Below are 11,796 nucleotides of genomic sequence, written 5' to 3' on the forward strand. Positions count from 1 at the left end.
GGAGAAAAATTCGGCATGATATTTTTAAGAGTTCTCGTTGGTGAGGTCCTAAACCTACAGATGAACGGACGGAACACGCATCTACATTACATATTACGTCCTTAAAGTTACTTTAATTTGCAAAAAGAGTGTTGGCTCTGGTTTCTCAAATGACATTTAAGACGTAAACATCACACATAGAGCATTAACGTCTGGTATTCGAACTAGGATGGACTGGGGTAAGCGGAGCAAGGGGCAATGCGCGCTAACAAAGGAGCACGAACAGTATCATACTGTTGGAAAGCAAAAACACAAGGGATTGGGCTGTCGGAAACCTACCACTGTGGAGTGAAGGATTAGAGCACGTCGGACAGAGATCGCACACAGCGCTGTCCAAAGACGTCACTCAATTTTAAGGAATTGCTTTTAACCAGACGTTACGGTTAGCGATCCGAAAAAAACTGCTTTGTTTATCACTATGAGTTTGTCAGCTTATTTAATCCCGTTTTTTAATTGAAAAGTGGTTCCTCGATTTGAAACTGTTCCTTCGCGTATATTTTACCCACCCCTAAATGAAAAGGCCGTGGTACGAATCAGATTGCTAAAAAATTTATTCTTCGTTTATTCGCACACATAAAATTGCAGGTTTTGTTTAAATGTTTTTCCCCGACGTACTCGAAATTTAGTTCTTGCTACCTAATATGTTTTTACCCCAAGTTAAGCTGCTAATTCTTTACTACAATTAGGATAGATTTCACTTCATAAATGCACGTTCTGGCTCTTGAAATTGCACCATGAATCTTCACACATACACGAAGATATTTCTCATAACGCAGAAAAAAATGTCGACCACGAATAAATTTTTTTACACGTCGATATTTATACTTCGTTGCTCCGCAATTTGGTACGGACTTACACTTCACTAAGAATTCAATTTCAACATAACTCGCGATCGCTCGCGAAAATTGGCTTAGAATGCCCGCTCTTCCACTTCTCTCGATATTTGAGTCTCGCCCGTTAGAAGTTCTGAAACGACACCTATTTTCTGAACGCAAAGACCGCGACTAGCAGCGTACCTTTTAAACCGCGCTCGATTTCGCCAATACAGTTCTTGTTATTACTTGGTATCGCCCGACATACTTTTGTTAATGTTCGCTATAAAGCGGTATATGTGTACATTTTCCTATGTGTAACAAAATCAAAACCAAACGGCATGCGGTCACGTGTTACACAGGTTGCTCTCAATCCATGTCGGATTTAGGATTTGGTCTAGGGAGGGGCCCATACAATTTTTAAAGTGAATATATTAAAAAAAAACATTTATTATACGTTTAAAAATAGAACATTTTTGGCATAATACATAATATATTGAACAAATAACTAAATCTTTATAAACTAAGAAAAGATCAAACCAGAAAAAGGCTAAATGGCAAAGTTGCGAGTTTTCTTTTTATCGGCGCAAATTTGTCCAATATAGGTATTTTTATACGATTAGGGCATTGTGCGCAGGTACACCATCTTGCTGAAACCAACAGTTTCCAACTTTTGTTTTCTTTTGTGTGCCGTACATCATTTTATTCGTAGGAAAAAATGCTACTCAATATAGTATCTGCTTTTTTATGGGGCATATAAAAAAATAAAGTTGATAATGATTTCTCCGAAATGAAACGTCTCAATGTCTCTTGTAAAACTCAATAAGTGACAATGAGAAAGTGTTTTTTTTTGTATCTGCTCAAATAACATCAGACGCCCCCTGCGCCCCCCCTTTAAATCCGCGCCTGCTCTCAATCTGCATAAAAAACTGTAATTTGTGAGAATTTTTAAGTCTAATAACATCACCTTCAGAGTGAATATATATTTTTCTTTATTACTTTGCATCGATTGAGAGCAGGATAGGAATTCTAATTTCTTTTTTTTTTTCATAAGTTTGCACATTGTGCAGAATCTTAGTTACATGAAGAATTGCTCCACATTTTTTTTTACTTTATCAAATGCAAATGCAGCGTTAACTTTAACATCTCAGCACATAGGCTTCAAGAAAGCAGCTATTTACCGTTTGTTTCTGACAATTTTGTACTCGATCATGCAAAAAATACTGTAAGCAAGACCTGGTGGCATGCTCTCTTATAGGTATTGGGCAAAACTTGTCCTTTACCTAGTTACACTTCACTTACCATCCTTACAACTAAATATATCTACTATTTTGCAGGTTTCCTGCTGCCGAGAGGCGAACTTGTTGGTAAAATTCCTCTTGAAAATTTACTGGTAACGAACGACTTGTCGAAGTGGACAAAAGATTATTTGCGTGTAAAGAGCGACTCTGAACAGTTAAGCTTACATTTCGCCACGCAATTATTCTCACTTACGACCGCAAAGGTGCTAAGGCGTTACGAAACTGAAGAATCGACTGCGCTGGCCAATCTGATTGAAATTGTCGTCGCTTGGTACGACATAATGAATTCCAATCTCGGCACGCAATCGACGGCCTATACTCAATCGAATGAACAGTTGAGGAAATTGGAGGAAATGTATAAGATGATTCGTTCGATGCGATGCATCGGTAAACCAAATCTGCTGTCATTTCAAAGACTGATATTAATATCTATAAAGTCGCTTCAATTGTTCTACCAGACGATGAAAACCAATTATAACATTGGATTTATTCTAACTTCAAAATTGAATCGACTTTCGTTGGAAAGGCTGTTTGATGAGATAAGGAGCTGGGAAGGGGTAAATGCGTACGATCCTTCTCCGATGCATGTGATGTACAGATTAAAGATAGTGATGCTAGGTAAGTTTTCAATCGGTAAGCTCTTGATCATTCTTTCCCCACTCAGAAAGCATAGGGAAGCTTTGATCTTTACTGTGATTGGGCACAACAGGAGTCAGTATATCGCCAAATTTTTTAAATTTTGTAAGCTGGTAGTTTCTGTTGGCAACTAGACTGTCAAACTCGTTTGAATTACAGTAAAACCACTGTAACCTTAGAAAAAGTATGCTTTGTGCAGCTAATAGAAGGCATGGGAAGGGATTGTACACTCCCAGTAAGAAGTAGTTCGTTTTTAGGCTCAGTGCGCTATTGATTATTGCTCAGTCTAATGTTAAGTTAAACGACTATTGTAGAATTGAGTAATGTGTTATTAACTAGTAATAAATAATCGATAACTTTCTTAATTATATTGACATTAATACCGTGAGTAATGTGCAAATACTACTTCTGTTCTGGTTGTAGTTTTCTGTTCCGAATGTACATTACAGCCGAACCTGGTAAGAAACCCGATCAAGTGCGGACGAATCCGAACATGCATGCGCAAATTTTCTAAGGTTACGATGGTTTTACTGTATGTATTTCTGTTCGCAGTGCTGATCATTTTAGACCGGGGGATAATGACAGATTTTCGGACGTGATTTCTTACAGTATGCCTCTTGGAGTATATTCAGGTGTGGATATTCTAACGTTAGTAACACAACTATGAATGAATCACTCCGTGTTCTTCATTACTTAATTAATTAATTAACTTTTATATATGAAGATCACGGAGTGATTCATTTATAGTTGTGTTATTAACGTTAGAATATCCACACCTGAATATACTCCAAGAGGCATACTGTAAGAAATCACGTCCGAAAATCTGTCATTATCCCCCGGTCTATTTCTACTTTACAATAATTTGGTGCCATTTTATATTTTTCCTGTGTGTGCTTATCTTCGAACACAGCGCCATCTACTACCTTCTTATAATGAATGCAGTATAGGTTAGGTTAGTTACCAATTTTCAAAAACTGCGCATCTAATTTGCGGAGTATTGTAATTATTTTGTAAATAAATGACTATTGACGTAGCAGTTGGTAGTCATTGTCACTTGGCTTCCAGGTCATAAACAATTTGGGACGCCGCTTTGTACCCAGATGACACTTAATAATATTGAGATTCATATTGTTCACGCTGTTATCGCCATTATTTCCAGGCATATTTTCGTTCATGTTCGCTATGAAGCAGTACATGTGTAAATTTTCCTAGGTTTGAAAACGAATGTAACATTTATAATAGAATAATCATTTGTGGTATTGTTACATACGAGATCTTTTTTCAGGCAGATCGCCAGGTCTTGTTCGGATGAGCTTAAATCGTTTACAGAACGACACTGCTGAAGAGTATCTTTCTAGTAGCGTGCTTCAGCAAACGAGCGTGACCTCGCAAGAAGAATCATTCGATGAAATTGATGATTTAGAACTTCCGTTAACACCTTGCACTGCTAATCAAGGCGTGTTAGACGACGAAGATGAATTAATGGACACAACCAGGTTATCAGAGCAATCCGACAAAACTAATGAACCACCATGTAACAAAGAGCAACCCCGATGTAATGGTGTATTACCTGAATCAAGTGAGGAAACTCCTGCTAATAATCCATCAATTACCAAATCTGCCACGCGTGGAACAGAAGAGGACGAAGTAATGCAGATATCTAACTGGTTGGCAGAGTGTGATAATACAAAAACAAGTAATGGAATTCAGTTACCGGAAACGCAAGACCCTCCCCCCATGTCTACTAAGCAGAATTCGTCTACCACTGATAAATTGGAAAACGAATTGGCGCCCTCTACTGAACCCCAACAGGGAAGCGCCAAAATCACAGCACAAGAGAAGATACGATCACCAACCCCATCCACTAACAATCACTTGATACTCGCACACCAAAGTGAAGAAAATCGATTAATTCATCTGTCTGGTTGGCTGGCAGGTAAATTTAAAATGCAGTATCCCGATTTGGGGACAAGTGCCAATGGAGGCTGGGACCACGATTTTGTGGAGTGCACGAACAACGAACGGTGCGGGGGCTTAGCGGAGCCATCCCTCAAATTAATAAAGAACATTAGAATTATAGAACATTTATTTAGCAAATTAAATAAGCACGGGTTTCCCAATAAGAAAAATGTTGCGAAAATTCTCTTGTTTCATTGTCAAGATAAGGTTGATTTACCCGATGAGGTCATTGAGGAGTATGTTAAGCGGAGGCTAGATTTAGAAAATTAAGTATGGTGTATAAAATAAAAACTGAATTTTTTACATACGTATTTTTATTTTAGTTAGTTAGTCACTTTAACAATAAATTGTGTTTAGTTGAGAAGCGTCTAATAATCTACTGCCTTTACACCTTTTTTGGGGTTCCTATATATCGCTATACCTATTTGAGTCTATTCTATTTACAGGGGAGCCTTTTCTAAGACCCCTTTTAGCCTACGTTGCTTCACCCGTCCTGGTTCCAGATAGCTGTTGGCAAGGAGGTAATCTCTGTTTTTGATCAAGGCATCACAGTGACAAACCACATGCTCTGTAGTTTCATCTCGCCACAGAACCTGCACATGGGCTCCTCCACAAGCCCATTGTTATGCAGGTGATAGTTAACCATTCAGTGCCCCGTATGAACACAGGAGATCTTCCTAATCTGGCTGCTATTCAATCTTCAACTTTCCATGCTTTGACCAGCTCCTTTTATACATTAATCAGAAATTTTGATAAAATGTTCCTTATAGTAATAGGTAGGTATAAGAAAACATAGTCTAAGAGCCCGCGACGCAAACCATTACCATTAAAATAGCAACATAAAACGTATACATGAACAAGTATTTGAGGTGACCATACACGAAACGCTTGGTCTGTCGGACCGCATTTAGCCGGAAGATAAACAAGCTTGATATTTGAGAATTCTTTACTTTTGATCTAGCAGGTTTCTGAGGTCATGACCTTGTAGCTAACGCCTTCCGCTACAATCATGTTAAGGTCTGACGCCCCTTGCGCGGCGGGACACCCTTGTCAGACCGGCACCAAGGGGTATATTTGATAAGAAATCATTACCTAAAGAAAAGCAGGTCATATAGGGTATCAAATTAAAGCTCTTGACGTCAACTGCACAAATAACTCGGTCTGTCGGCAGGCAAATAGCCGGAAGTCCTTGACAGACCGACATTTAGTCTGCTGCGGGAAGCCGACAGTTAGCTCAAAATATAAGAGAATTATTCAATGCAAAAACAGAACGGTACAAGCTCATCGTTGAAATTACAAAAACATGTCGGCTGTAATAAGTTTGAAAAAAAATCGAATTAAATAAAAAGCTAGAGGTACATTAAATTGAATCCTTACTGTCATAATTTTAGTAGAATATACCTATGTAAGAGAGGTCCTAAGATGGATCCATATGGTACACCATGAGTGCTAGTGGTAACAATCTGCCAATCATGTCGCAATGAACAAAGATTGGTCTTAAAAGCTGCAGATGATTAATCGCGCAAATGCTTTAGACAAATCTCGAATTACCATGGTTTTCACCAGAACTAAATCGGTTACTTGTAATATACATAGTGCTTTGCGTGGATTTAGTCAGAGTTTTCATTGTTTGTTACATAAAGTTGTTTACGACGATGTGATAGAAAACGACAATAAATCACTTGAGATATGAATAGGGAGATTATAGATTCAAATTCGCAATAAGTATCTAAAATGGAGATGGCTTTTTTCTTGGCAATAGATAAGAGAGATAGTAGGTAAACAAGTTTACCAGTCGCCGTATGTACCTATGTATGTATGCAATTTTTTTATGTTTTGCATTTTGAATTTTAATTGTAAATGGAATATAAGGATGAAAATGTACCTACACGCCTTTACTGTCACTGCTCGCGCAATCCTATTTGTAAAGCATTTTTTAAATTCTGAAACAGAAACTTGAGAAACGAATGGCCCGAGTCCTTCAGTAACTCCTTCAGCTTTTCAAAAATTAGAAGATTGTGGAAATCAATACAAGTTTCGATTTTGAGCTTTCACCGCATCTTTACGTTCCAAAGGTCCCAGGATTCCAAAAATGTGGTTTTTAAAAAATGTCTGTGGGTATGGATGGGTTGGGTGTATGAGCGTGCGGCATGATTCTTGTAAACAAGGTTCAGAAAGAAACTACCCAACCGATTTGGTTGAAATTTTGAAATAAATCGTCTTAAGAGTTGAAAAGGTTCTAGATGCGATTCGAAAATGGCAAATTCACATGCCTTTTAACAACACCGGCGTTAGCTGACAACATTCTATAATACCAGCTTAAAGACTAAAGTGTTACCGCCCACTGTCATGGAAACTAAAATTGTCTGACATAAAGTAGGCATGCAAATTAAGGTTTCATGACGATTTGGGGAAAAAAGAAATCATACGGTAATCAATTAGTAGAATACGGGCCAACCAGTGTTGGTCTTCGCTATAATTATAAGATGAACAGATAATCTCTAACTATTTTAAAATTTATCTAATCTATTAAAGCTCTTGAGATGTAGGTATAAATCTCGATTATGGCTAAATCTATGCCCATATTGAATTTCATGCAATTCAGTTCATAACTAACGGAAATGTAAAAGCGATCGAACATTTCTAAACAAAGTTATCGTTCACACGGACAGATAGATGGACAGACAGACAAAGGAACAGACGGAGAGACCAACCGGCAGGCGACAGATAGCAATGCAAAATTATAAACGATCTCTAGGATCGTTAATAAACGGCAAAAGTGTAAAATTATGGAACATGTAAAAAACGGTTTTTTGTTTTTTTTACAATAACTTTTTTTGTAAGCGGTACAGAAAAAATTCCTTCCTTGGTACAAGACTCGACACCATAACGAACCAAATAGCGAAAAAAGTAGAACAATAGCTCTTAAGATAAAGAACTAGTAGCGTCGCAAAGTTAGCGGACGGACGGACAAAGTGGCCACAATAGCGCATTTTATTTTTATTTTTGTGGAAATGCGTTAAAAAATAGGCTAGGAAAAAAGAACTGGCCAAGAAAAAACCCAGCCAACAAATTAATATTGAACTTTGTAGCAAAATTAGTTATCTGTAATGGCATGAATGCATCCCACATAACACAAAACCATCCACTAGATATATAATGGATAGCATTTCTGGATATCCACAATATCTAATGGATAGCTGTAGAAATTGTATGGATATGTAATGGATATCCAGATGTCCGCATAATATCCATATCTTATATGGATATCCCATAGATATGATATATAATATCCATTAGACATGAAATTGCAGTGATATTAATAAAATTGATATCAAAATAATATCCATTAGACATCTAAAGGCAAGTAAAACAATGAAGGGTAGATATGTAGCTACGTAATAAAACTATAAGAAATCCTTTTTGTGATTTATTATATATCAACAATGGACACAAAAATCATCTATTTTCGGCACCTTCCTCTTCTTCCTCCATATTTTCTTGATGAATTCTGTAAAATAAATGATTTAGAACTGAATTGAGAGCAGGCTTGCAAAAAAGTTAAAACACAATAGTTCAATAGTTTGTGCTAATTTGGTAAATCCAACTTTTATGGACTGTATTTCTTTGAATATTCGTTTTTGAAAATCTGTAGATACATAAATGAGTCACAAGTACTACAATAAATAGAAAATACCAAACATACCTTCATATGAAAGCGATGGTACCGATTGTGAATAACTTGCTTCTAAAACCACAACAATTAAAAGAAGTAGATGCTATTATTAGAATAAACATACCTTGATATAAATGAGGTGATGGTGAAACAATTTGTGAACCACTTGCTTCTATAACCATAACAATAAATTACAAAAAACCATGGTATTTAGTGAAACAAGGTCTGGTTTTCACAACTTTTCATAAGGTAAGTATAACTAAAGATAACTTTTTCTATTGAAAATGTATGCTTAATGCTCGCCTTAATGGATAAATAATTAAATGTCACTAATAAGAGTCGAAAGGCAGACTTCATTACAAAACAACAAACATACCTTCATATGGAACAGGTACTGATTCAGTTTGTGAACGATGTGCTTCTAAAAAGATAAATAATTAATCAAGTTATTGTCACAGAATTCAGAAAACACATACCAATCTGAGATATTTTTTTTGCAGGAGTAACTTCTGAACATCTTTGTGTGCGTAATCTTTAAACAATATTTAAACTATATTTATTGTCACACATTTACATAACGTAATTTACCTTTAATCAACTTTTTTTTTTGATGGTGAGGGATACGACTGTCTGTCACTCTCGCTACCTTCTTCATTTGAGGTCGACAAACGTTTTTTCTTTGATACTTTTCGGTATTGCTTAGAATCACGTTCACCATCTGTCTTTAAATCAGATGTAACTTCAGCTAATATGAGTTTTTCCCTAGCTTTCTCATATGAAGCTGTAATTAATTAGTAGCAAGTAGGAAATAACATGCAAACATTTACAAAACTGTCCTCCCAAGGAAAAATTAACAAAATCTTTACTCACCTTATAATTTTCCGGCACCAAAGACACAAAAAGAACAAACGCCGCCGGTTTACATAAGATTATTACCAAAATTAAGTACAATCCTCAGATTATGAAAATTTGATGTCAGTTGTCAGGTTTTCAGGGTCACCAACATTACTTTAAAACACATAGCACTGTTGCCAACGTTTTTATAAAGAACATTGAAATACCATCAGATATCCAAAGAATATCCACAATGTTATCTTCTAGCGATTCCGCCATTTTACATATAACTGAAAAAAACTCTCATTTACTAACATTAGGTATCCGAAAATCTTAATTTATAATGATTTGCTCATCGTATTAAAGATTTCTTAGACCTATGTCCATAGATATCGACTTTCATAAATATCTATGTGATATCCACTAGATAATAAATAATAATAAATAGATAATAAATGGATTGGATATCATATGGATATTTTCCACATAATATGGATATCCATAAGCTATCTTGTGTTATGTGGGATGTTGTCAAGTACAGCAATACAATGTCGAATCCCAGGCTCCACTGGAATTCCTAAAGAATAAATATTACACACACATAACAAAAACAATTATTAAAACATTACAATATATTCATATAGGTAATAGGTTTGGATATTGGATGGCCAGTCCAAATCCATAGGAAAGATATAGTTGTTTAACACAACCATAAGGTCACAACGAGAACACGCCACACGCTTTTAGCGAATCCCTGCGCAAGTGAGGCCGGGCTTAGCCGGCAGCCCCATGTACGACTAGCGGGACCCCAACCTTTCATTCATACATCTCTAGGGCCAGTCCAACCCACTAGTCTTAAAATGCCGGGTTATAAATTACCGAACTCCAGGCTCTCTACCATGAGTACTGACAATAACCGATCAAAAGACAAGTCATGACATAATATAAATAACAGAGTAACCAACGGCAAACTCGCACCCATACATAATTATAAACAAAATATACACAATTCATGTAGGCGTTGACAGTTAACATATTTGCACTGGCATAACAAAAACTGACACAAAACCAATATTCGGTCACTACATGACAGGGATCGACTAAACGAATTGATTAGCAATATCGGCAAGATGGCTCTTTTCAAAGAGACACAACAAAAAAAACAGTACATAAAATATATATCTCTGCGTATGTCAGTTCTGAACTTTAGCCAGCCTCTGCTACGTCAAATCGAGATTATATATCGGTATCAAATATAGCACAGTACATATTCGAAACAAGTCACCCTGCCAAATATTAATAATCATAATCACCCGGTTCAAATAAATAGTAGGAGCATAATTTTATGTACTATCACATTACAACAATACAAAGGAACATGTCGTGGTAAACATTGGTATCAAGTAATTAATTCACAATGCCAAGTGCAATATGTAACAATCAACCACCTAACATACGTCACTCGCCCCCAGATGAGGCACCCTGTAAATACACAGTAACATAATCAGGTAAACAAAAGCGAAATGTGCTGCAATAAATCCAATTATAAATTAAAATGTAGTTCTGCATACTTGTATTGGATATAGCCCCTAAGGGAACATACAGCATCTAAATATAAACAAAAATACGTAAATCGGTCAGTAATTACCCAGTAGGCCCAGTATAATTAAAACTGCAATTTGTATCTGGAATGTAATGGCAATAATCAATGCTGTACGAGAATAAAGTTAAATTGGCAAATAATTGGACACGATCATATCGTTATTAGGGGGATGCAATAGACGTAGAGATAAATAAAACGAGTACATCACCTTTATAATTGTCAAAGCTGCACTCACTATTCGCAACGTAAAGATTTACTTCTGGTCTCAACAAAAGCACACATACTTCTGCCTAAAATTCCCCTTTGTAGGCAAATCCTAGACGAAAACAAATGTTAATATCGAACGTGCCTCGAGACGGGTCGATACGGATCATTAAGTTTTCTCGCATAGCGTAATATTTGACACTTTTATTGTAAATTATGGCCCATTTCAATGTAGAGCAGAGAAGATAAAATACACGAAAACGAAACAAAGCGCAGTCTTGACCTTTTTCGTCGCGCCAGGCTCGGATTCGGGAATATTTAAATAGAATTTTAGTGGGCTAATTCGGTTCCATTACAATATAAAGACGGAAAATTGGAAAAATAAAACCCGCATCTTTTTCAATAATCTGCGATGCCATGGAATTTTCTAAAACAAAAAGATATCCAGTGATCAATTAGCAGCCGTTCGAATTGGATTTTACTAACCTATCATAGCACATTTTATATCTGTGATACGCGGGCATAAAGTACCACTTTATGCCCTAGGGCATTAAGTATCACCATAGTAACTCATTTATACTGACAAAACTAACAAATATTTGCAGGTCATTGAAAATTAGAAACGTCAATTATTAATTGTCAATACCTACTAAATCACAAGATTGGCCTTATTTCGTATAGTTTCTGGAACTTCTCGCTCATTCACGATGAATTGAATTATTTAAAATTACG

The 11,796-nt window shown here is 36.3% G+C and overlaps 2 protein-coding genes across 4 annotated transcripts; one reads left to right on the top strand and one right to left on the bottom strand.

The window, feature by feature from the left end:
* Positions 1-208: 208 nt before the first annotated feature.
* LOC116163061 lies at positions 209-5,043 on the top strand. Its single transcript, XM_031476900.1, has 3 exons — positions 209-218; positions 2,189-2,770; positions 4,074-5,043. The coding sequence occupies exons 1-3, from the start codon at positions 209-211 to the stop codon at positions 5,015-5,017; spliced, it is 1,536 nt and encodes a 511-aa protein (XP_031332760.1). The 3' UTR covers positions 5,018-5,043.
* A 3,278-nt stretch (positions 5,044-8,321) lies between these two features.
* Positions 8,322-9,435, bottom strand: LOC116162693. 3 transcript variants are annotated; one of them, XM_031476372.1, is made up of 7 exons: positions 9,294-9,435; positions 9,012-9,141; positions 8,900-8,955; positions 8,800-8,844; positions 8,548-8,595; positions 8,454-8,495; positions 8,322-8,396 (listed from the first exon to the last, which is right to left on the bottom strand). In XM_031476372.1, exons 2-7 carry the CDS (start codon positions 9,139-9,141, stop codon positions 8,358-8,360), a joined length of 360 nt encoding a protein of 119 aa, XP_031332232.1. In that variant the 5' UTR covers positions 9,294-9,435; the 3' UTR covers positions 8,322-8,357. The 3 variants fall into 3 exon arrangements, with proteins under 3 accessions (XP_031332232.1, XP_031332230.1, XP_031332229.1); XM_031476370.1 differs by having other exon boundaries at positions 9,012-9,145; positions 9,294-9,434; XM_031476369.1 differs by having other exon boundaries at positions 9,012-9,204; positions 9,294-9,431.
* Positions 9,436-11,796: the final 2,361 nt, after the last annotated feature.

Source organism: Photinus pyralis, unplaced genomic scaffold (genome assembly GCF_008802855.1).
Source record: "Photinus pyralis isolate 1611_PpyrPB1 unplaced genomic scaffold, Ppyr1.3 Ppyr1.4_LG2, whole genome shotgun sequence".
Classification (NCBI taxonomy): domain Eukaryota; kingdom Metazoa; phylum Arthropoda; class Insecta; order Coleoptera; family Lampyridae; genus Photinus; species Photinus pyralis.

What these genes read in the sequence shown, in the direction of transcription:
- LOC116162693 (XM_031476372.1), bottom strand. Translation starts at nt 9,141, where the DNA reads ATGGTGAACGTGATTCTAAGCAATACCGAAAAGTATCAAAGAAAAAAC. An exon ending in AGTACCTGTTCCATATGAAG is followed by an intron (nt 8,596 to 8,799) that starts GTATGTTTGTTG and finishes TTATGGTTATAG; the next exon opens with AAGCAAGTGGTTCACAAATT. An exon ending in ACCATCGCTTTCATATGAAG is followed by an intron (nt 8,397 to 8,453) that starts GTATGTTTGGTA and finishes ATGTATCTACAG; the next exon opens with ATTTTCAAAAACGAATATTC.
- LOC116163061 (XM_031476900.1), top strand. An exon ending in ATTAAAGATAGTGATGCTAG is followed by an intron (nt 2,771 to 4,073) that starts GTAAGTTTTCAA and finishes ATCTTTTTTCAG; the next exon opens with GCAGATCGCCAGGTCTTGTT.